This window comes from Salmo salar, chromosome 02 (genome assembly GCF_965601325.2).
Source record: "Salmo salar chromosome 02, fSalSal1, whole genome shotgun sequence".
NCBI lineage: Eukaryota > Metazoa > Chordata > Actinopteri > Salmoniformes > Salmonidae > Salmo > Salmo salar.
In genome coordinates this window covers 41,450,310-41,476,744 of record NC_138292.1, presented here as the reverse complement: position 1 = coordinate 41,476,744, position 26,435 = coordinate 41,450,310, and the positions used below count along the sequence as shown (strand labels likewise).

At 43.7% G+C, this 26,435-nt stretch overlaps 1 protein-coding gene across 12 annotated transcripts in view; it reads right to left on the bottom strand.

The window, feature by feature from the left end:
* The window catches only part of LOC106583045 (uncharacterized), a 63,282-nt gene that overhangs the window by 21,638 nt on the left and 15,209 nt on the right, over positions 1-26,435 (bottom strand). For 5 of the 12 annotated variants that reach the window (XM_014166879.3, XM_014166812.3, XM_045704268.2 and 2 more), the window contains 5 exons: positions 11,028-11,246; positions 5,519-5,587; positions 4,835-4,855; positions 3,040-3,108; positions 2,374-2,394 (listed from right to left, as the gene is read on the bottom strand). In XM_014166879.3, the coding sequence (XP_014022354.3) occupies positions 2,374-2,394; positions 3,040-3,108; positions 4,835-4,855; positions 5,519-5,587; positions 11,028-11,160 (313 nt within the window). In that variant the 5' untranslated portion in view covers positions 11,161-11,246. The remainder of the gene's footprint in view (positions 1-2,373; positions 2,395-3,039; positions 3,109-4,834; positions 4,856-5,518; positions 5,588-11,027; positions 11,247-26,435) is intronic. The other 7 variants (XM_014166822.3, XM_082963031.1, XM_014166871.3 and 4 more) reach the window with 5 other exon arrangements.

The window sequence follows — 26,435 nt, the reverse complement described above, 5'->3', positions numbered from 1 at the left end:
ATGCCACAGCAGGCCAGGGGGCCCCAGCACTAACTAAATGAGTTCCCACGTCTTATCTTCTACAGTCAGTGTGCATTTCGGTTCAACGTAATTACTTTTAATAACAGTACTTTGACTCCAGTAAGGCAAGGTCATATTATTAACTTCTGTCGAGGCAAAGCTTCGAGGGCTAGCAGTAGAGGTAATTGCGTGTAGACTGTCTCGGGGTTTCAGCCTTGTGGAAATCTGAAGTATGGTGAGTGAGAAGGAGGGAGTGTGGGAGAAGAGAAGAGGAAGGAGAAGCGAGGCTTCCAGTGTCCACAGAGGCTACATGCCAGGGCTGGCTATGGATGGAGAATTACACAGCTCTCGCCTCCACTGACTCAAAAGGCACAGCGACTTGTCACAGTGAGAGCATGACAGACCGCACACCACCCTCACACATCAAATATGTGACAGCGTGAGTGTGACACTGACAAGGCCCACATGAGATCTTGGCACATTGCCAGGGAGCAGCACAGCGGCCATGCTAACCTAGAACACACATAGCATCGAGCAGTAGGAGAAAGATAACGCCATAGGGAATTTTTATAATGCTGGTGTCAAAGAGACAATTATTTGGTGCGATAAATGGATACTTTAGGTCAATAACTGATCTTAGGTCATTTACTAACGTCCCCATGTGATCTGATATCAGTTTTGACATGGTTTGAATAGGATGGCGTAGTGGCAGTTGAGCCAATTAAAAAGTGTGTGTGTGTATATTGAAGAGATCAACAACACTACATTCCCCCTGTGGATGTGACTTAAATACGATCTTCCCTTCATCGCCCCCTAATGTTTCCCTACATTGACACTCAACATCTAGGTCTGCTAGGCAGCAGCCAGAGCCATGAAATAATCATTAACTGAGTCCTGTTCCCTCCCTGTCCACATTAAGTATGCATTAAACTCTACAGAGAGCCAAGAACGGACAACTCACGCGGTCACAGGGCCAAACACGTCTTCTTGCTGCTTAGTGAACATTTCATGCATTACTCAGCAGAGGCCTATCAGAACACTTAAAACACGCAGGGAGAAAATCCGATCTCGTTTGAGGAAGAAAAAAAAAAAAAGCGAAAAAACAAAGGCACTTTATAGCCTACATGTGAAGAAGACACAATACGCTCCAGCTGTTGATACTTCAAAAGACTGGCCTTGTTAGCCGGCATTGCCTCCTAGCTGGGATTGCAAACACTAGTTTATAGATTGAATCTCAGTGATTGAAGGAATTAGATCAGGGAGAAACCCTCTGTCTGGTCTCCTGCCCCAGTGGACTGACAATTTGACTGATCCATGATGGTATAACGCATTTTATCCAAGATTTACTACACTTTACTATGATGATGAAGGCTGGATTTACCAGAAGGCATATAATGTTACTTCTATGACGTTCTTTACTTAAGCAGCTTCCAGCTTTGTACTCCCAATTGTGACAATGGAACATATGGGACAATGAACACGACCTTTATAGTCTGTGTCTTAAGTGGTCTGTGGTCCCCACCTGCAGAACCACTCCTTTATTGGGGGTGTCTTGCTAACTGCCTATAATTTCCACCTGTTGTCTATTCCATTTGCACAACAGCATGTGAAATGTATTGTCAATCAGTGTTGCTTCCTAAGTGGACAGTTTGATTTCATAGAAGTGTGATTGACTTGGAGTTACATTGTGTTGTTTAAGTGTTCCCTTTATTTTTTTGAGCAGTGTATATATATACAAATTTGTGGAACGAACAGCTGACTGAAGACCGGACGGCCGGGCATTCATGCAGTTGAGTCCGTTTATGCGGTAACATGGGCAATTTACAACGTTGCTCTTTGTTGAAACAAGCAAGGTGTTGTAGCGAATGAGTCTTCGGTTGCCTAGGCAACACCCCCCCTCCCTGCAGCAGCAGCTCACATAGAAATAGAATGAATAGAATGGGCTTGGATCCTCTAACCCTGGAAATTTGACTGAAACTCATTGGTACACTTACAATGGCTGCCTGGTACTGTGAAGCAATCATTTCCATGGTAATGTAGAAAGTTCATTCAAAATATTTTTTGTAGAGATTGAGACGAAAAACAGACACAATTGTTAAAATCAATCAAGGTAACAGGTCAAAACTGCAGGTCACGACAACGAGAATCACCACCACCAACTACCACCACCACCACCACCCACCACCACCACCACCACCACCACCACCACCACCACCACCACCACCATTACCACTACCACCACCACCACCACCATTACCACTACCACCACCACCACCACCATTACCACTACCACCACCACCACCACCACTACCACCACCACCACCACCACCACCACCACCAACTACCACCATGGGCACTCAGGGTGTGGTTTACCTTGTATCTGGCCGAGCTTGTCTGGAGGGGGGATGGGCGAAAGAGAAGACAAGAGCAACTGTCAATCATGCAAAGCAGTGCACGTCGCCAGGGTGTCACTCGAGCCAAGGACAGCGTGGCTTGTGAAACAAACAAACAAAAACACTCAAGCGGGTGACAGGCAGCCATCTTGACTGACAAAAGAAATAGAGCCAGAGAATTGTTAAGGCAACTTGAAGCATGGCATTGACATATGCTACTATCAATTGAAAACGTGTCTGTATCAGTTGATGTTGGGTTAAACATAAGTTCAGAGCTGGGGATCATTAAAGCGTTTGTGAGTTCAAACAAAAAGGGGTTAGCTAGGCTATTGTTTTAATAAAATGCAGATGAATATTTATTTGGCGCTCGCACGTTGAAAACTGTAATGTGTCTTGAAAGCGAAATACTAAATCATTGACTTGGTTTTTGTATTGAAGTGCTCAGCTTGAGCGACCGCCTAGGTTGGTTTGACGTTCATTCAACGTTTCTGTGATACATGTGCACACCATGTGTAGGCCTGAAAACAAAGCCAACGCAGATACAACCTAAAACTAAATCTGCCACCACCCCTTACCCCCCAACACTAGGGGGCATCCTCTCCCTGTGTACAGAGTTTCCTCCTCTCAACCCTCCATCTCAGCTTACCCAGATATTTGGCCTTCTCCTCCCTCCGCTCCTTGGCCAGCTTCTGTCTGTCCTCTGACTTCACTGCGTCTAGGGTGAGAATGAGAGAACGAGAGAAAGTTTTTAGACTAGAATAAAAACTAGTCTCTCATGACAGACTGTTGACATAAATGTTTACTAATGAAGTAGCTGGCCAGGAAATGTGAGATTTGGATCTGGGTTCCCAAGATTAAGTATAAACACATTTGCCGTTTAGCAAGGGTGATGTGACTTTTGATTCCTATCCTCTCTTTATAATTCCTGTATAAAATGGAAAAATAACTGCATATAGAGGTAATAAATTATATAATTATACAGGTAACTGACAAAATAAAGGAAACACCAACATAAAGTGTCTTAATAGGGCGTTGGGCCACCACGAGACGCCAGAACAGCTTCAATGCACCTTGGCATAGATTCTACAAGTGTCTGCAACTATTTTGGAGGGATGCGACACCATTCTTCCACAATAAATTCCAGAATTTGTTGTTTTGTTGATGGTGGTGGAAAACGCTGTCTCAGGCGCCGTTACAGAACCTCCCATAAGTGTCCAGTTGGGTTGAGATCTGATGACTGAGACGGCCATGGCAAATGTTTTACATCGTTTTCATGCTCATCAAACCATTCAGTGACCACTCGTGCCTGTGGAGGGGGACATTGTCATCCCATGGGGGCATAGCCATGGTAGCCAAAATAATGGCAAAAAGAATGGCCTGTCCAGTATTTTTATACATGATGGGATGATATAATGCTTAATTAACTCAGGGACAACACCTGTGTGGAAGCACCTACTTTGTATCATTTACTCAACATGGCAGGAAAACATGTGATGAAAGTAGACACTAGGCTAACGTCCTACAAACAAAAATGTACACCAACGCAATGTGGGGCTGGTACAATTACCATGTAACCGACGGTTATGGATAAAGACCGTCATGAAAATAAAATAACCCTCATAACTGTATAAAATATATATATATATACACATTTGTGGAACGAACAGCTGACTGAAGACTGGACGGCCGGGCATTCATGCAGTTGAGTCCGTTTATGCGGTAACATGGGCAATTTACAACGTTGCTCTTTGTTGAAACAAGCAAGGTGTTGTAGCGAATGAGTCTTCGGTTGCCTAGGCAACACCCCCCCTCCCTGCAGCAGCAGTTCACATAGAAATAGAATGAATAGAATGGGCTTGGATCCTCTAACCCTGGCAATTTGACTGAAACTCATTGGTACACTCACAATGGCTGCCTGGTACTGTGAAGCAATCATTTCCATGGTAATGTAGAAAGTTCATTCAAAATATTTTTTGTAGAGAGGGTGATTGAGCGACAAACAGACACAATTGTTAAAATCAATCAAGGTAACAGGTCAAAACTGCAGGTCACGACAACGAGAATCACCACCACCACCACCACCAACTACCACCACCACCACCACCACCACCAACTACCACCACCACCACCACCACCACTACCACCACTACCACCACCATTACCACTACCACCACCACCACCACCAACTACCACCACCACCATTACCACTACCACCACTACCACCACCATTACCACTACCACCACCACCACCACCAACTACCACCACCACCACCACCACTACCACCACTACCACCACCACCACTACCACCACCACCACCACCAACTACCACCACCACCACCACCACTACCACCACTACCACCACCACCACTACCACCACCACCACCAACTACCACCACCACCACCACCAACTACCACCACGGACACATAGGGTGTGGTTTACCTTGTATCTGGCCGAGCTTGTCTGGAGGGGGTATGGGCGAAAGAGAAGACAAGAGCAACTGTCAATCATGCAAAGCAGTGCACGTCGCCAGGGTGTCACTAGAGCCAAGGACAGCGTGGCTTGTGAAACAAACAAACAAAAACACTCAAGCGGGTGACAGGCAGCCATCTTGACTGACAAAAGAAATAGAGCCAGAGAATTGTTAAGGCAACTTGAAGCAGGGCATTGACATATGCTACTATCAATTGAAAACGTGTCTGTATCAGTTGATGTTGGGTTAAACATAAGTTCAGAGCTGGGGATCATTAAAGCGTTTGTGAGTTCAAACAAAAAGGGGTTAGCTAGGCTATTGTTTTAATAAAATGCAGATGAATATTTATTTGGCGCTCGCACGTTGAAAACTGTAATGTGTCTTGAAAGCCAAATACTAAATCATTGACTTGGTTTTTGTATTGAAGTGCTCAGCTTGAGCTTGAGCGACCGCCTAGGTTGGTTTGACGTTCGTTCAACGTTTTTCCAAATGTTTCTGTGATACATGTGCACACCATGTGTAGGCCTGAAAACAAAGCCAACGCAGATACAACCTAAAACTAAATCTGCCTCCACCCCTTACCCCCCAACACTAGGGGGCATCCTCTCCCTGTGTACAGAGTTTCCTCCTCTCAACCCTCCATCTCAGCTTACCCAGATATTTGGCCTTCTCCTCCCTCCGCTCCTTGGCCAGCTTCTGTCTCTCCTCTGACTTCACTGCATCTAGGGTGAGAATGAGAGAACGAGAGAAAGAGCGAGGGAGAGGAAGTGAATGTGAGAGGTCATTGTACACAGAGAAAAGAGCCCCAATCCAGCCCCACATTTGCAGAGCGATAAAACACTGGAAGCTGGCAGTCAAATGTGGCAACTATATCAGAGCCAGATAGAGACTCCACCCTAGTGTCTAATAGAAGTGAATGAGCAATGCGGAAAACACTCTGATTAGGACTGGTGGTTAGTCACACCTTGTCTACAGTGTCCTGGTGAGGATTCATGAGTGAACATGTAATTGCATTCAGTTAAGTAATGCACATAACCCTAGACAGGATATGGCTATAAACAGGGTTTATTTTTCACTTGTGCCAAGTCAACAATGTTCTTTCAGCATTCAATTTAGCCATTACTGGCTTATGAGGAAATACATACACCACATAAACAATCACTTTCGGGAAGGGAGAGATGTTCTTTGTCTAACCTTGTGACAAAAAACACTGTATATCAGAATAATCCATTTCTATAGAGGTCCTCTTTGATCTTCAAGCAGAGCTGTCTTGCAAGTCACTGTATATGTTCAAAAGTCTCTGATTGGTGCTGACTGGAAAAAATGTGGTGTCTGGTGTCTGCATTCTTCTGAGCACCTTAACTCATGCCTTGAGAGCATAGTCCTACTGTTACAGGAATACTACTGCACCCTTCTGGGTTGTTTGGAATGGATTCCATGTGGAACATTGCCACCGACCCATAACCAATTATCAATTTAACCCCAATTGCTTTTGAATGATAATCAAAAAAGAATTCATATAATTAGACGATCATGTTGTATATGATTCATTGCATAATTATGACCCAAGCAACAACTCCCTGGACGAAAACACCATATTGTAATTACTATGATGTAATTCTCAAATGCCAAGCACCAATTACTACCGTTTCGTGACAATTGATCGGCATTTAACTGGCCAAGTTGAATTCTACTGTATGTGTGAAGGCTTACAGCATCATCTTCCATCCATTACTTCCATACACAGACCATATGTTGTACCTCCATGTCACGATTCATACTTCAGTGGATTCTAACACATTAAAACACAATCATCACAGTGCTGAAACAATCCGCCAGATAGGACAGAACAGCAGCGGCCTCCCTATAATATCCTCTGACCCACTTTGACACTACGTCTGATTATGTATAGTGCTGTAACAAGCGCTAGTGTCTCTCTGTGTGTGTGTGTGTGTGTGTGTGTGTGTGTGTGTGTGTGTGTGTGTGTGTGTGTGTGTGTGTGTGTGTGTGTGTGTGTGTGTGTGTGTGTGTGTGTGTGTGTGTGTGTGTGTGTGTGTGTGTGTGTGTGTGTGTGTGTGTGGGCCCTGACCATCACGATGAGTCACCCACAGGAGCCTCCGAGACGGAAACAGAATCAAGCTGACCCAGAAACACTGCAGCTTGTTTGGGTTCCAGACTGTTAGCAGCACACTCCTCAAATCTCAACAATATGGTTCTCTGTCATCTGTTTTACTTGCCTTTTTGAAAAGAATAGAGGAGCAGTTTGATCCATAGATGTCATGGCAGACTGTAAAGACAAAATAGCTAGCTAGCGCACACAGGATTTGGTTCTGGGTTCCGAGTTGAATGCATAGGGAACTTTTGTCCGGGAATATCCAATGGGTATCCTTTCAAATGGACCACTTCTCTCATTGGAGAAATTGGGCATAGTTTTCTGGCTACACAGTGCCTTCAGTAAGCATTCATATTATTCCACATTTTGTTGTGTTACCGCCTGAATTAAAAAAAATAATAATTATGTTTAGATTTTTTCCCTCACCCATCTACACACAATAGCCCATAATGACAACGGTGAAAACATGTTTTTAGAAATTTGTGCACATTTATTGAAAATGAAATACAGAAATATCTCATTTACATACATATTCACACGCCTGAGTCAATACAGGTTAGAATCACCTTTGGCGGCAATGACATCTGTGAGTATTTCTTTGTAAGTCTCTAAGAGCTTTGCACACCAATATTTGCCCATCATTATTTTCTAAATTCTTCAAGCTCTGTCCAATTGGATATTGATCATTGCTAGACAACCATTTTCAAGTCTCACCATAGATTTTCAAGCAGGTTAAAGTCAAAACTGTAACTTGGCCACTCAGGAACATTCACTGTCTTCTTGGTAAGCAAATCCAGTGTAGATTTGGCCTTGTGTTTTAGGCTATTGTTTTGTGTACAGGCTTCCTTCTTTTCACTCTGTCAATTAGGTTAGTTAGTATTGTGGAGTAACTACGGTGTTGTTGATCCATCCTCAGTTTTCTCCTATCACAGCTATTAAACTCTGAAACTGTTTTAAAGTCACCCTTTGCCTTATGGTGAAATCCCTGAGAGGTTTCCTTCCTCTCCGGCAACTGAGTTAGGAAGGACACCTTTATCTTTGTAGTGACAGAGTGTATTAATACACTATCCAAATTGTAATGAATCACTTGCTAAAATGAATATTACATTTTTTTAGGTGCCCTTCTTTGCGAGGCATTGGAAAACATCCATGGTCTTTGTGGTTGAATCTGTGTTTGAAATTCCCTGCTTGAATGAGGGACCTTGCAGATAATTGTATGTGTGGGGTTCAGAGATTATGTTGTCATAAATTTACTCCTGAACTTATTTAGGCTTGCCATAAACAAAGGGGTTGAATACTTATTGACTCAAACATTTCAGATTTTCATTTCAAATTAATTAGTAAAAATGTCCAAAAACATGATTCTACTTTGACATTATGGGGTATTGTGTGGAGGCCTGTGACAAAACATCTAAATTGAATCCATTTTAAATTCAAGCTGTAACACAACAAAATGTGGAAAAAGACAAGGGGTGTGAATACTTTCTGAAGGCACTGTATTTATTATGTCCATGGGCAATCCACAAGAAAGTGCTACAGTAAAAACCAAGTCTCTATGGCAACAATTAACAAGTGCCATGGAGAGGAGTTTGGGGGAGCTGTGTGTGTGTGGTTGGCTGAACTGAAGCTGCAGGGCCCCCTGACAGTGACAGTGAAGAGTAAAATCCCTGGTCTTTAATTTTTATTTAACTAGGCAAGTCAGTTAAGAACAAATTCTTATTTTCAATGACAGCCTAGTGGGTTAACTGCCTGTTCAGGGGCAGAACGACAGATTTGTACCTTGTCAGCTGGATTTGAACTTGCAACCTTGTGGTTACTAGTCCAACGCTCTAACCACTAGGCTAGCCTGCCGCCCCAAAATGATCTCTTGAAAACACAGGGACCCTGAAAACCTCCCGGAAGGCAACGGACCGCCGGTGGCCGAGTGCCATGACCTGTCAGACTCGAGGCTGAGATGTGCCAAAGTTTAATTAAAGCGGCCATTATGGAGGTAGTGCTCCCAAATACATGCCTTGCCATTTAATTTAGCTAATTAAGAGCTGCAGACTGTTTCTCATCCTTTTCCTCCTACCCTCGGGGTAAGATAAAACACAGAAATGAGCTTGCATGACTGAGCATGAAGGCAACCCGAAGGAGAGGAAGTGACAGAAGCCCTTTTAGAATGTGCTGTCTCAGAAGTTTGTTGACTTATTGGTGCTCAAATGCTTCCAACAGACCTTCTAGAGACATAACAATATAACCCTCGTCATAAGACACTACAAAGGCTTATGATAGGTTATAAAGCATTATACCTGTAGGCTTTAAGTAAAGTGCTACCAATATCTTTTACTTTACAAAATCTGATCTGAGATCTGTTATCTACTGGGGGATCCTGCAGTTCAATCGCTAAAATGAGCTCCTTGATCTGACTATATCTGATCTGACACACCAAAACCAGTATCTAATTTGGTGTTACAGTGATCATCTCGGGAAGTTAGTCAGTAGAACTAGCTCTGCCACATCACGCTACAGTTAAATAGACCATGACCACAGTCAATAGATGAATGGGCAAAGAATAAAATGGGCAGAGAGGAAGTAAGACTATGTTCACAAAACCCCCCCAAACACATTTCTTAGTGTTTGCATGTGCTACAGCGCTGGGGCCAGGACAAGTAGTGGCATTGTGGAAACAAATGTGGTGGTGGTGCAACAGCGGGTCAAGCTAGGCTAAATGCCCCCCCCCCCCGACATCACTCGGTGAAATGAGATGCCCAGTCAGGTTAATTCCTCCAACTTTTGTTAGAGACCGGAGGTGATTAGCAAGCAGGCTAGCTATAGCCTGTTAGCGATTAGCCTGTTAGCAAATACATTCTTATCCAGAGCGACTTACATTAGTGAGTGCACACATTTTCATACTGTTCCCCTGTGGGAATCAAACTCACAACCCTGGCGCTGCAAGCACCATGCGCTACCAACTGAGCTACACACAAATAGCACTAGTCATCCACTCAACATTACATCAGAAATTCAACAACAACAAAACAAAACAAAAAATTTGGCCAAATTCTATAAATCTACTGCAAAACAATTCAAGCTTAATGGATTTTGTCATGTGAGCTGTAAGCGCTGTACCTAACCCCCTGCTCCAGGTCTATTGGATTTACCCCCAGCACTGAAAGCCTATGGTCAGGACAATTCTGGACTGAACCATTTTGTTTTCTCGAGGGGTTGGATGACATCACCTGAGTTCTGAGGTAATTGCTCAATAATCACAGGAAGATAGCCTTTATTACACAACCATGGACGTCTAATGCTGTGTTCCTACCCCTGAAAATGGTCATAAACTACTTAAAATGCTCTATGGTAGATAGAAACACATACTAATGGGCATTGGTGGAAAAAGTACCCAATTGTCATACTTGAGTAAAAGTAAAGATACTTAATAGAAAATGACAGAAAGTAAAAGTGAAAGTCACCCAGTAAAATACTACTTGAGTAAAAGTCTAAAAGTATTTGGTTTTAAATATACTAAGGTATCGAAAGTAAATGTAATTGCAAAAAATATACTTAAGTAATAAAAGTAAAACTATAAATCATTTCAAATTCCTTATATTAAGCAAACCAGATGGCACTGTTTTCTTGATTTGTTTTATTTACTAGTAGCCAGGGGCACGGTCCCACACTCAGGCATCTTTACAAATGAAGTATTCGTGTTTAGTGAGTCCGCCAGATCAGAGGCAGTAGGGATGACAAGGGATGTTCACTTGGTAAGTGCATGAATTTGACAATTGTCCTGTCCTGCTAAGCATTCAAAATGTAACGATTACTTTAGGGTGCCAGGGAAAATGTATGGAGTAAAAAGCACATTCTTTTCTTTGGGAATGTAGTGAAGTAAAAAAATAAACGTTTTCAAAAATATAAATTTTAAAGTAAAGTACAGATACCCCAAAAACGACTTAAGTAGTACTTTCAATTATTTTTACTTAAGTACTTTACACCACTGCTAATGGGCAGCCATTTTCACACCATTTCCTTTATTACTGGTAACACCACATTATAGGGCGACTTACCTTTATTAGGTTTGGGGCTAGGACTTGAGCCAGGCACAGGCAACGTCGGTGTAGCAGGTGACTTCGGGATGACGTCCAGTTTTGTGTGGGTCTCCACTTTCTTTTCTTTCTCCTCTTTCGTGTAGGTTTCCATTATCTGTGCTGGGCCTGTTTTATGGGGGCTTGTCAACCCCTCAGTGTCTTCCTTTGTGGGGTTTGGGTCCTGAGCCGGATGGGGAGCTGGTCGGAGAAAGAGGAAGAGAGAAGCCAGGTGAGAAAATGGCAGAGTGAGAAGCGTTAACACACCGCAATATAGAGAAGGAATTCAACCTGTCCTCATTCCAAAGCAAGCAGCTTGTCTGGAAGTGGGTCTGAGTGACGTTGTATTGATCTACTTTATAGTCTCTAGAGGCTAACAGGGGCAACAGGTGGAATCAAGGTTGATTTAGAGGAGTGGAGGAACTTTATATAGCACAATGCTTATGATCATAAAATGCTCAGGATCCCATAACATGCGAATGACCGTAACGCAAATAACTGCGGTTCACTGTACATACATACTAGAGGTCGACCGATTAATACACACTGTGCCAGCAAGTCCTAGTATGAGATCAAAATGCGTTGCGGTCTCTGCTGAGCTACTCAACGAACTCTCAGCCTCAATAATGTAAAACAATAAACACACAAGAACGATAAAGCGCATCGTGACAATAACAATGTGAAACTGTTTTCTCACCCACTGGCGAAACGGAAGAGTCGAAATGACTCAAGATATGCTTGGTCCACTAAGATCTCTAATAGCAACAAGATCTCGGTTCTCTGGTCTGCTTCTCTAACTTCACCCCACGCTCCTCTCCCAGAACGACCGGCTGATTTATCGACAGTCAGGGCTGAGTGAATTCTCTCCCTGGCAGAACAAAACAAGGTAATTGCCTCTCTGCATCTTGATGATTCTACCGGGGAGGAATGGATTGTTTTAGGGGGGGGGGGGGGGGGGGGGTGATGATACATGCAGGTTCCTCTCTTTATGACAAAAGTCATCCTTAACTTAGCCAAACAGAACATTTTAAAGGTGTAATCTGTAGTTTCATACTAAAAAGTATTGTCTGTCTTTTTGAGTATACTGATCACTGATTAGGTGGCACAAAGTTTGTTATTGTGTGTGTGCAGCTTAATTGGGCCTTGGGTGTGTGTGCATTTCATCCTGTGACCACATAGGACAATGGATTTACAGGTTGCACCTGCAAAAACCTTTAGGCATAGAAAAAGTTGGACAGGGTGTTGGTTGCGAGAGCTCTACGGCTGGGTCAGTGCCTCAGTGGCAGTGTGACTCACACTTGGCAGCTTGAGCCTGAAGCTCCCTGCTCAAACATAACTTTGCCCAGGCTTTGGAGGCCTCACAAAGTCCTAGGGGGAAATATTTGGCCCCTTTGTCCACTCAGCACTGTCGCCCTACATTCCCTATGCAACACTCAGCATTGAGCCGAGTTTCTTCCACACAGTGTCTCAGGGTAAACACTGGGGAAACGTGCTTTAAATGATTCATTCATGGCTAAAAACAACGACGGTGGAGCAGGTATGTCACAAAGGACCACAGACAGGAGATGTACTCTCTTCTGTGCAACACGGTGGCAAGTATGATAACGCCGCACAGCGCAGCAATGCTGGAAGAAGCAAATAGTGCATGACTTTGGGAAGTCATTATGATGTACTTAGTATCGAACCTAGTGTAGGTTACAGTATAGCTATATTGTTTTGAATTGTACTCTGATACTGAACAGTAGGTGGGTATAGAAATTGAATGACTAGAACAGTCATGCCCATCTAGCCATTCTATTTCTATGGGAACAGGTCTCCTCCATCACATAGACTATATATTTTTGTGGGACGCTGGCAGGCACCTGGCAGAGCGTGAACCTGTGTGAATTACACATGTTATGGTCTGCTTGAGGCAGTGATGAAAATACGACAGGTATTCAGGCAACCTGCTGCTTACCTCCGCAAAGAAGAGAGAGTCATCAGGGAGGAACAATGCATTATTACCACACAAAAGAAGGACCCACTCCACGAAGCACAACGTATATCAATATAAACACCAGTTGACATTTAAACTTTAAATTTGAATTGATTCACATCATCCGAGAGTGCTATATATATTTATGTTACATTCCAGTCCCTCCGAGCTACTCCTCTAGTCATAACTGAGCTCTCCTGCATACCTCTGTTGACATAGACAACAGACCTCCTGGAAAAGACCAGCCAGAGTTCAGCTCATGGAAAAGACCAACCAGAACTCAGCTCATGGAAAAGACCAGCCAGAGCTCAGCTCATGGAAAAGTCCAGTCAGAGCTCAGCTCATGGAAAAGACCAGCCAGAGTTCAGCTCATGGAAAAGACCAGCCAGAGCTCAGCTCATGGAAAAGACCAGTCAGAGTTCAGCTCATGGAAAGGACCAGCCAGAGCTCAGCTCATGGAAAAGACCAGCCAGAGCTCAGCTCATGGAAAAGACCAGCCAGAGCTCAGCTCATGGAAAAGACCAGCCAGAGCTCAGCTCATGGAAAAGACCAGTCAGAGCTCAGCTCATGGAAAAGACCAGTCAGAGCTCAGCTCATGGAAAAGACCAGTCAGAGCTCAGCTCATGGAAAAGACCAGCCAGAGCTCAGCTCATAGAAAAGACCAGCCAGAGCTCAGCTCATGGAAAAGACCAGCCAGAGCTCAGCTCATGGAAAAGACCAGTCAGAGCTCAGCTCATGGAAAAGTCCAGTCAGAGCTCAGCTCATGGAAAAGACCAGCCAGAGTTCAGCTCATAGAAAAGACCAGCCAGAGTTCAGCTCATAGAAAAGACCAGCCAGAGCTCAGCTCATGGAAAAGACCAGCCAGAGCTCAGCTCATGGAAAAGACCAGCCAGAGCTCAGCTCATGGCGTGTGTGTGTACTGGCATGTGTGTGTGTGTGCTGGCATGCGAGTTGAGCTGAGACGAGTCTCTGAGGGAGCTCAGCTGAGATGAGACAGATACACAGCGGTCTCCTTCTCAAAGCCTGCCACTGTTAAATAAGTACTGAGCCAGCGATGTAGATGAGCTCAGTGATGTACTCAGAGAGAGAGGAGCCATTGTTGGCGTCTCTGTATGGCACCGGGCCTGCTGCCAAACACACTGCAATGACAGGGAGAAGAGTCAGAGGGGAAGATATATAGAGAGGGGGAAACAGAAAGAGGGAATAGAGAGAGAGAGGGCAGAGAGAGAGAGAGAGAGAGAGAGAGAGAGAGAGAGAGAGAGAGAGAGAGGAGATTTAAAAAGGGTGGATAAATGGAGAAAGGGAGAGAGAAACAGAAAGAGGGACAGAGAGAGAGAGAGTGCGCAGAGGATGGCAACTAGTATCCCTCATCATAAGGGGATTTAGTAGGTGGCCAACTTGGATGCACACCACAAACCTATGTGAAACCAAACAAATAAGTGAAAATAAGTTAAACCAAAACACAAAACCTAGCCTACACAGAATAAAAACAGAACTGCATGTACTGACAGAAGAACACAGAGTGAAGGAATCACACAGCTTCCCCATTCGAGAGCAAAAGTAGATGGCAGAGCCCATATATAGTTGGGGGTTTGAGACTATTTTGGCTAAAGCCGAATGGGTGAAGTCACGCTCCAGTCTCCACCACCCCAAATTACCACCACCGGGCTACCTCTTCCTTCCCCCTCTTTCCGCTCTCTTATGCTCTGACAATGTGGGAGGTTGTGATGTCATCCACATGGGACAGTGAGAAATCTGGAACTATGTAATGATAAAGCTAACCCCTCTTTCCACCCTGCCTCCGTCACAGGCTTCAGACAACGACAGACCACATCTCAATGGATCAAACTGACTGACGAGGAGGAAGTGTCCTAAAGAGACAATATCACAATGTCCCAAAACCAAACCCCTGATGTGCCCTTTTGAGTGGATGAGAAAGTGTTTTCAATCCACTTTAACAATAGCTACGATTGCTTTGCATTTGATCTTTTGATATAAAAAGCAATCAGCGTATTCAAGATTTGCCGAGTCCCTGCCTCTCTCAGTGATCTAATAGCGAGGTTAAAAAATTGCAGTCGTACTGAGCAAAGTTATTCAACTAACGTTGTGAACCCCAGCCGACACATCACACAAACACAACTCCGGTAGACAAAAAAAATACACCCCCCCCCCCCTTCTTACTATTTTACCCTACTTCACATACAGTCACACACGTACGTGTTACATTCCCTGGGCTAGATACGGCAAGGTAGAATCCAAAGGTCGCAGCCAGTGGAGTCTTTGACAGACAGGAAGCATATCATAGCAGGCTCATTAACACCTGAGGACTATTGTCATCAAGAACACAATGGGTAGCAGTGCTGAGTGCGACCGCTCTGATAATCTGCATGATGTATTCAGTCCATGATATAAATGTGCAAGAAAGCCCGGTCTGCAGGCACAGTGTGTAGGCTGAATACAAATGAAGCCTTACGCTACTAAGCATAAGAGTCGTAGGAAATGAGAAGAGAAGAGGTGTTGTTTTCTGCTGCGCTGCAGGCCAGGGGAGGTTTGGTGTTTTGGTGCATTGGAGAGAAACGAGGGACATTAAGGACGTGATATTCTGGCTGACTGCAGCCCTTTCCGACAACAGAGAAAGGATGGCTGATACAAAGACCAAGAGAATAGACACTCTGTTGGTCTCACTGAATAATATTTTATGTGGTATTGGCATTTAGTAATCCGTGCCCAGAGTATGAGTGCCGATCTAGGATCAGTTTGGACTTGAATATCATCATGAATAAGATGACATGGACAAACAGGACCTGATCCTAGATCAGCACTCCTACTCTGCGATGCTTTATGAATACAGGCCCTGACCAACAAGCCTGGTAACCCCATGCCAGTTACCCTGACAGCAAACAGGATTGGGGCACAGCACAGCAACGAAATGTTAACACACTACCTGCAATTGAACTCGCTGTGCTTTTCAAAATGCAAATCCGATGTTTGCACAGATGTACTCAATGAATTCCCGACATAACCACTACTTGATTTACTGTCGAGTAACCATTCAAATGCTTCCTTCTGGCGTCGGACAGGGACCCGAGTCATCTGAGCGTAAACACATCTAAAACAACTTCTAAAAAGGGAATGTAATAAGGATGTGATGAGGGAGACACCGCTGTCCAACCGGTGTGTTTTCAAGTGTGAATTGTCTTCGAAATGAACTGTTTCGCAATCATTCAGTCACGTTATTACTCACAGAATAAACTGAAACTTTGTTGAGTGAGCGATAGGCACGTTCTTTGTTTGGTCTCTCGACATTTTGAAGAGACCAAATACAGTACCTTGAAGCCCTCCCTTTTCGCCATTACCTTCACAGTATTGTAATGTCTCCCCCTGAATCTTTCTACCCTGGGAGCCCCTACGGTCAAAAACCATGAGAGAGCCTTTCTCCCTTTTTACAAGGCGGTCCCCATTTACATTATTCATAATACATATTGCATAAATTAACCCATTGCCACCACTTTGATACTTTTCCACAGCCACCTCTCTACTCAACACGGAAAATCCCTTTGGCACAGGATATCATTGAGGGAGACTCGATAAAAAGAGAGAACAAGGCAACGCATTTACAGTGCAATTCAATGCTCGATAACAGCGTTTTACACAGGTGCGCGCGCGCACACACACACGCGCACACACACCACTTAATGCGGTTTTACGCTACTTGGAGTGTTCCTACCACTCTAACAGCCGCCTTGCACAGACCCCGAGAAGTGCCACTAGAATCAGTCTAAATAATGAACACTATGACACTGCAGATTTCCATGTTGAGGGGTCGCTACTTTCTATCAAGCCTGGGTTCAAATACTATTTGAAATCGTTCAAATACTTTGAGAATTTGCTTCAGCCTGCCTGGAGTACACGATGGGCAGTTTGTGCACTGTTTCGACTATTCTAAAATGGTCCCATTGTGCCAGTCAAGCTCAATCAAACACAGCTAAAGTATTTGAAATGCTTTCGAATAGTATTTGAGCCCAGGTCTGCAATGGGTATATATAGACAAACAGTGAAAAGCAGAGGGGTGAGCAGGCCAGGCCAGGGCCTAGAAGGTTGGACAGACAAGCATCAGGAATCTGAGGCATGCTGGTCCTGTACACTGGGTGTCCAGTTCGCACCGTCTGTCTGTGTGTCTGCCATGTACTCCATGACCTATCTGTCTAGGCCCTCTGTGTCCCCCGTGCCCAGCGTGTGTCAAACAGGAAAGCTACTGTAACACTCACAACCCAATACAAACACCGCAACAACCAAAAAAATCACACAGGCACGCTCGTATTACACACAAACAGCCATACTCATCGAATTAAATCTTAGGTCTCGTCTTATCTTAAATGACACGTTAAGAATCAACGGGCAGCAGAGCAGCTCTAATTTGTCTCACCGTGTCTTCCTGTCGGAGGCAGAGGAGAGGACTGAGGAGTGTTGTGGTTCCAAAATAAGCTATGAAGAGCTCTACGTTAAATAGCCTTTTCCAATCACCTCAATTATTTATGGGATGCTAACTAAGCCAAGCCTATATCTGCACGGGACCACAAAAGCTCTCGAGGGAGAGACCAGTGCCCAAATGTGCATGCTCAGGGCAAGGTAGTGCTAACACTATATCGCTGAATGTTCTTTTTTATACATTTGCAAACATTTCTACAAACCTGTTTTTGCTTTGTCATTATGGGGTATTGTGTGTGGATTGATGAGGGGGAAAAAACGATTGAAAAAAAATGTTAGAATAAGGCTGTAACATAACAAAATGTGGGAAAAGTCAAGGGGTCTGAATGCACTGTAGTTAGGGATAAGCTAAAGTCACTAGGCAACAGGATAGACAGTAAACAGCAGCAGCAGCATATGTGATGAGTCAAAAGAGTGCAAAAAGGCTCAGTGCAGATAGATAAATAGTTAACCAATAGCTACCCGGACTAACTATTTGTCAGTCTTATGGCTTGGGGTGGTAGAGGCTGTTCAAGGTCCTGTTGGTTCCAGACTTGGTGCATCAGTACCGCTTGCTGTGCAGTAGCAGAGAGAACAGTCTATTGCTTGGGTGGCTGGAGTCTTTGACAATTGTTTGGGCCTTTCTCTGACACCGCCTGGTATAGAGGTGATATATACTGGGCCGTACGCACTCTAGCAATGTTCCCTCTAAGCTGCGCACGTGCGCAGTAGCCTCGAGACTGTATTAGCCCACAGAGCGAAGCACGAGATTGAACTTCACTCAACTTTCTAGAGCAGTGGTCGCCAACCGGTCGATCTACAAGGCATTCCTAGACGATCCCCAAATATTTCTGTAAAAAGAAAAAAACGATAAAGCCTTGTGTTCCTATTTTGTTTTATCCATCTTGGGCTGTTAGCGGTAGGTGCACCCAATTCAGCTGCCCTGCGTGCCGGGTACGCGAACTGTTGCCATTTTTAACCATTTCATGTGTCTGAAGGTACAAACTCTGCCTTCCTTGCGGGCCCGGGGAGCAAATCAAGTGCACTATAGGCCTAACACTGGCCAATCGGATGGCTCAGATTACCGTGTCTGCAATAACGGAGCAGACATAAAAGAAAGTTCATACTGTGATATTTAAAAACGTTTAAAACCATGACTAGAGAGAGGCTGTCAATGAATACAGCAGAGAGCGGCTGTTTTTATTAGGGAGTTCATGTTTAAGTTCTTACTCAGCACTGTCAACACTTTGTATTCACCACTTTTATCATCCATAAAATGCTAATTCTTCCTACTTCCACTCGCACTACAACCAGCACTGCAGCTGTAATGAATGAGTAGGAAGGTGTATCGATAGGCTTGCGTTGTTGTTATTATTAGCGGCTTGGGTCTTTTTTAATATCGAGGAATATTTCACTTTCTCTGTTCATAGGAGTAACAACAACGAAATAATGCGGCGCGACTCGAGTTTCGCCATCAGCTGGAAGACGGTGTGGCGTCCCTTTTTGGTCAGTGTCAGTGGAGGAAAGGGAACACGTAGGGACGTTAAGAGGCGAACCTTCAGTCTGCTGCTCTCTCCCTCCGCTGAGACTGACCATCAGATACAGGCACCACCAGCCCAGTAAAATAAAAACAAAAAGCAAATGATTTAAATGTATGGTCACTCAGCTGTGCCTCACAAGTAATACAACAACGGATCTATTCCCAGTGTGATCATATAGCCTACCTCAAATTTTGAAATATAATTTTTTTTAAATGTCCCGAACAACAATGCATTGGAAGGGCAATTCAAGCTAATATGCGGTGATAATGTATTGGGCCTATAGCTTACTGCACAAACCTCATTGCTACAGTACTGTTTTTAATAGGTTAATGTTGCATAGGCTTACGTTTTTTAAGTCATGTTCTAAAAAAATCTGAGCTATAGATCTCGGCTTGCATTCTGACTCAGAAAGTGATCTTGCCTTGTTGTTGACCACTATTCTAGAGTTTTTCATGTTAAGACTATCATCGTTTCCCTTTACTGTGGCAATTGTGATTGAATCAACGCAATATTAGCCATTTTCAGTGCAACATACTGAAACAAAAGGAACTATGCAAGATATTTTGTTGTAGGCCGAACGCATCGGAGTAGGATTCTATTGCATTGACACGCACTACTCAGCCCGTACTCTACTCAGACCGGTGCGGCATAAACAATCAGAGCTGCAGTAGGCCTATATGCAAATAGACCATTGCCATATATGGATCTGTGCCATTTACTTTGAACTGGAATGTGTTTACAGCATGAGCGATCATGAGTAGATGAGCTTGTTTTGAGATCAAAGCAAAAGCTGCATGTAGCAACGTATGCACATTGTGTTCATATCCTTTGCTAGTTAGTGAGTTATTAACCCAGGTGTAGATCATTTGTTGTCAGCAATAGGGGAGTGATTGCTTCCTACAAGAGCCCAAAACATGTACATTTCTAGACATATTTAAAAAATGAGTCAGGTAAAGAGCTTTTTATTGTCTTAAAGGGGCAGTGTAGTATTTTGAGACAGGCTTGAATAAGCTACGTAGCCAATAGGAAGAGAGTAGCATGATTTGTCTGAATAATAATGCATTGTATTTTATAAAGTGTTTTTTTTGCATCAAACACAACAACATTTTCAGTCACATCCTTGTCTGAAGGACAAGTGGATAAATAGGTTAATGTCAAGCCCTGCATGTTTTTTTATGTCTTAAGGAATGTAGGCCAACATTGAACACCACACATTGGCTGCTACTGTAGGATGAATGATAGAACAGCTATTTCCATGTTAAAATGTTATGGGATGCATTTTTCTCCATTGTTTTTGATGGTAGGTCACTTTGGTAGGCCTACATTATGATTAAATAGCCACAGCAGTCTACTTGGCCACTATTAAAACTGTAACTTAAAGCGGGTACAGCCTCAGGGTTCACAGTAAACGCGCGCTGGAAGTTGCACAGAATTTTCACAATGTTCAAGTTTTTGCACTCAGCAGTAGGGCTGGGCGATATGGCAAATAAATTATCACAATATCTATATATTTTTTCATTCGATAACGATAATTATCACGATATTAATCAAATAATGTTTAAAATGTGCATATCTGCTTCAAACTCAAGAATGCCTGAACAAACCGTGGTTAGAGTGTTGGGCCAGTAACCGAAAGGTTGCTGGATCGAATCCCCGAGCTGACAAGGTAAAAATCTGTCGTTCTACCCCTGAACAAGGCAGTTAACCCACTGTTCCCCGATAGGCTGTCATTGTAAATAAGAAGTTGTTCTTAACTGACTTGTCTAGTTAAATAAAGGTACAAAAATATATATTATGTGAGCTACACATAAAATTATACTTTAAGGAAAATTGTTCCATGTTTGCGGCCAGGGGTCAATTAAATTGATAAGCCTCTTGAAACCTTATTTTTCGACTGTGCTAATTGGTATAATGTCCTTAGCAATGCAATGCATTAATAGCATTTGTGATGACTTTGTCTTTTCGATGTTTGCTTATAGGGCATAAACGCTGTCAGTGTTGACTGCTTCGGGCAAACATCCCTAGATGGTGGTCTGCTTGAAACATGTAGGTTTTACAGACTGGGTCAGGGAGAGGTTGAAAATATCAGTGAAACCAATTGCCAGCTGGTCAGCGCATGCTCTAAGTACGTGTCCTGGTAATCCGTCTAGCCCCGCTGCCTTGTGAATGTTAGTTAACCTGTTTAAAGGTCTTACTCACATCGGCTACAGAGAGTGAGATCACACAATCGTCTGGAACAGCTGGAGCACTCATGCATGGTTCAGTGTTGCTTGCCTCGAAGAGAGCATAGAAGGAATTTAGCTCATCTGGTAGGCTCGCTTCATTGGGCAGCTCGTGGCTGTGTTTCCCTTTGTAATCCATGATAGTTTGCAAGCCCTGCCACATCCGACGAGCACTACAGCTGGTGTAGTAGGATTAGATCTTAGTTCTGTATTGACATTTTGACTGTTGGATGGCACTTCGGAGGTCGTAGCGGGATTTCTTATAAATGCCCGGATTAGTGTCCCGCTCCTTGAAAGTGGCAGCTGTAGCATTTAGCTCAGTGCGGATGTCACCTGAAAATACATGGCTTCTGATTGGGATATATACGTACGGTCACTGTGGGGGCGACGTCGTCGATGCACTTATTAATGAAGCTGGTGACTGATGTGATAAACTCCTCAATGTTACCGGAACATATTCCAGTCTGTTATAGTGATACAGTCCTGTAGCTTAGCATCTGGTTCATCGGACCACTTCTGTATTGAGAGCATCACTGGTACTTCCTGTTTGAGTTTTTCCTTGTAAGAAGGAATCAGATAGAGTTATGATCAGATTTGCCAAATGGAGGAGGGCAAGGGAGAGCTTTGTATGCGTTTCTATGTGTGGAGTAAAAGTGATCTAGAGTTTTTTCACCTCTAGTTGCACAGGTGACATGCTGGTAAAAATGAGGTAAGACAGATTTCAGTTTACCTGCATTAAAATCACTGGCCACTAGGGGCTCCACCTCTGGTATCAGAATACAGAGGTTTGGTCTGTTTAAAGAGGATGAGGACATCAGGGCTTTGCTGCACTGCATCTTTACCAGGTCCAGAGGTAAACTGTACATTCACTGCTCTTCCTCTTCTAAGTGGCTTTCCATATCATGGTCTGACTGGAAAAACGGCTGCATATAGTAGCTGCGGAGGCCACTGAGATAACAGAAAATGGCAACATTACAACTGAAAATGTCAGCAATTCCAATTCCATCAATGTGAGTGAGTCATACCAAATAAATGTCTCAAATCAAAGCACTTCACATAAAAATGACTGATGTGACATCTCTGATAAAAAATGACAGAAAAAGCCCCAAGGTCTGACAATCAAAAAATACAAAAAACATTTATGCATGTGTGCTTCTATTTTCAAAGCCCAAAATACATATGAAAGCTGTAAATGCCATCAAATAGAAAAAAATAAACATGTTATGATTGTGTCCTTGATAAGTTGATCCCTTTAGAATGTAAGGTATTTCATATCTCAACACTGTTCACTCAGGCCTTAAGTAACTGCCTAAATCAGCTGTGCCAATCTGGGTGCCTGAGGCCCTGGCGGTTGTAAAAAGTGGGGAATTCGGACTGTGTGTGTGTGTGTGTGTGTGTGTGTGTGTGTGTGTGTGTGTGTGTGTGTGTGTGTGTGTGTGTGTGTGTGTGTGTGTGTGTGTGTGTTCCACACCCTGTCTGTTGGCAACCTGTTCTTCAAACTCCGGCTCATGTGATTGTGAGGCGGCGTCATCATGCAGTCATTGAGGAACAAAGAGCAATGATATTGTCTCATCCACAACACAAACATATGACTCAAATTCCAAAGTATGACAAAAATTACTCCCAAAAACATGAATTACAGCTGAGAGGAGATTTTGTCTTTGGAAGCAAACCATCACATAAGGCAATGGGAATGTGAAACTAAGGAATCTCATAGCCTGGTCCCAGATCCGTTTGTGCCGTCTTTAGTGCCTTTCCAACTCCTATGGTCATTGTCACGCCAAACAATGACCATAAGATTTATCAAGAAAACATATATCGGACCAGGCTTGGATTCCCGCTATCCACAGAAAAGCACATGGGTAAAACCCATGTAGATCCTGGTCCCAGGACATCAACCAATTAGATCAGATACAAACACAGCCGGTCACTCATCTGCACCCAAACATCAAATCCCGGGTATTATCATGGGCACTGGCAATCCCCAGGACATGATGGAAATATAGGACAGGGAAGGAATGAAATATTCATAGATCCAAGCATTGCTCTCTCAAGCACATCTCTCTTCCCGTCTCCTGCCAAACCAGGCAAAATAGGACCGAGCACAGCAAGACAACCACCGGTAATAAATCAGGGCTAGTGATATGTGGACTTGGAACTGACTCGCAAAATAGAAGCCCAAGCATAAAAATAGACTTCAAACCGAACTTGCCAGAAAAAGAGCACTGAGTAAACAGGGTGGGAACTCTCTCTTGGTTCTCTTGCAAAATGGAAATGAGGCAAACAACAGTCTAGGAAACAGCATCGTGTCCCGAACCGTGAAATCAGAGAGTGGAAAGGGAAAAGGGCTGCTCCGAAAAAGAGTAAAGAGGAACTCGGGAGGCCGCAAGAGAATAGGTCTGCATCTCATTTGAATGGGACAGGGAACTAATGAATTACCTCACCGTCACCCCCCTCGCTCCTCTCTCGGCCCCCACACTTTCACCCCGGATGGGGTGATGTAAGGGGCTATGGTGGGGCCCCAGACAAATTGGAAGAGCCGTGTAAACAACAACAACCAATTCTGCGCCAGAAGGCTCTCACTGTGTGTACGTGTGTGTGTGTGTTAAAAGTTCCAACTATCGGGCTTGCCAGCCTGCGAAATGAGTGTATTTGCACTTTGTTTTCAAGTTCCTAGAGTTCAAGCGATGACGGGTGTGAGAGAGAAATAGATAACAAATAAATCGCTAATTCACGTGTACACAGTTTCATTCTGCATTAGCACAATAATCACAACATTGCAGGTTACTTTTTAACTCCACAAAATATAATTGCTTGCTTGTGCCTGGCATTTGCTAAATGCTTTCCTCCCAAGCTCTGTCATCCTTTTCGAAGCCATCGTGGTGATGAAATGCCCAGAAGACGCACACACACACACACACACACACACACACACACACACACACACACACCAGTATTTGATTGGTTGAGATACCCAGCAGTAATAGGGAGTGATAGGACCTTCACACTCAAGCCACCCTCAACTGGATATCTGGCCGGTGCAGCTTGGCTGTCATCCATTCATAACTGAGCATTCTATCCAGCAGTCAGCCGTGGCAACCTGCTCCAGCCCAGATGAATCCTCCACTGGTCTATGAGAGGTGGCCTCATGGCACCAAATACACCCCTGTCACAATGCGTTTACACAGAGGCAGGACGGGGCATTAGCAAGGAGGAGTAAATGTTTAGTAGCTGTAAAGGGTGTGGATTTAAGTTTCGATGTGTACAAACCCTCTACAAACAAACTCAACTGATTGAAGTCCCCTTAATTGAACAGTCAATATTTCATGGAGCGTTTGAAAACGGACCTCAAGATGTTACCAGACCAGCAGGGATTTCACTGACAACACTGTTCTAGGAGTGAGTAGTGACTGGCTGGGTAACATACAAAATGGACGTATCAAAAACAATACGAAAAATAAATGAAAAGGGAAAGAAAATGAAAAAAAAAACCAGTAACAAAAGAGCAATGCAATAGTGAAATGACCGTAACATCACATTCCAAGCCCAACACAGCCCCATTAGAGACTTAACTGGTAGATAGAGGGGGTTTACATCAGATAATCAGATCCAGTTTAAACAGTCATGCTTACAATAGAGACTTCAATCGCATGACCTTGTTGTTGGCCAGACACTCATTACAAAACCCAGCTGTGCCTGGATAGCTGGTTAGTCATTGAACATCTCTGCTATCTGCTATTCCTCTTCTCTCTGTACATCCCCAACGAGTGACACAGCCAAAATTCCTATGCTCTCCCAGAGGGTTAGCTTTCTAACTCAGCAGTGATTTGGAGCCAGCAGACGGAGAGATGAACAAAAGAGCTGGTTCAAACTGTTTCTCTGTGGAAAACCGGGCTACAATGCTAAATTCCACAAGCGTGCATATACTGTAGCTAGATCGTACATTGATGAAAACCAGGCACCATATTGGTGTCATTTCGTATTATTATGACTTTGTTGACCGATGCTGGAGATAGGGATGTCTGGGACTATGTGTGTTCCTGCGTGAGGTACTGTAGGTGGGAGGGTGACGGAGGTTGTTTCGTTCAAACATAGTCCTTTTCAGGGCCATTACTTCAGGCAAACAACATCAGGTTCCAGCAGTAATCATGTCAACAATCTCAACACCAAACATACAATAAAGGAGAGTCCAAAAGTCCTTGTTCGTTGCTGTATAGTGTTAGTGTTTTTAAGGTCCCACCCAACTGTTCAGAGATTCTCTGCATAATGGCAAGAGCTTGAATTATAGCTTCCACAAGAACACAACAGACCATAAGAGTAATGTGTAATCTCTCAAGGCCTAGACTCTTAGAAAAAAAAGGTTCCAAAAGGGTTATTTGGCTGTCCCCATAGGAGAACCCTTTTTGGTTCGAGGTAGAAACCATTTTATGTTCCATGAAGAACCCTCTGTGGAAAGGGTTCTACATGGAACTCAAAAGGGTTCTACCTGGAGCCAAAAGGATTCTACATGGAACCAAAAAGGGTGCATCAATATGTCCTGCAAAAATGTGAGGTTTAGTGCCAAAAGGAGCCCTTGTTCAATATTCTCCAATGGGAGAAATGTTTTTCCTGTAGTTCCGCACTTTAAGTGCTGTCAATATATATCACCCAACATACCAGTTACAGCCCATCAGAACTGCTAACAGGAGTACAGGGTCTGTCTGCCTGCCTATCGGCTCTTTCACAACAGATGAGATCCTTACACTGCCTGATACACCAGAGCGTTCTTTGCGCTTAACTCAGCGGTGAGTTAAAAAACACCATGGACTCGGTTATGGCTATCATAAACGTTATGCAATCAACATCTAGCCCGCAACATCGCTTGTTGCGTAAGTCTGCTGAGCATCATGATCTACTTTTACGTAATGATGTTCGGTGGCTAAGCAAGGGTAATAATGCTCTCAAGAGAGCAGCCCGTGTCAGCTGAGGGAGGAGATAGTTGCTTTTCCCAGCGAAAGCCGCCACAAGAAGGCCAACACCTGTCTAGCGAAAACGCTTGACGAGGAGTTCGTGTCAGATGTTTTTTTGGTGACATCTTCAATCAATTGAATGCACTTCATTTGAGACTACAGGGGAGGGATAAAACAGTCATTGACATGATTGACTTACATTTTTTATTTTCTCCTTTGATTTGAGCCCCACCCCC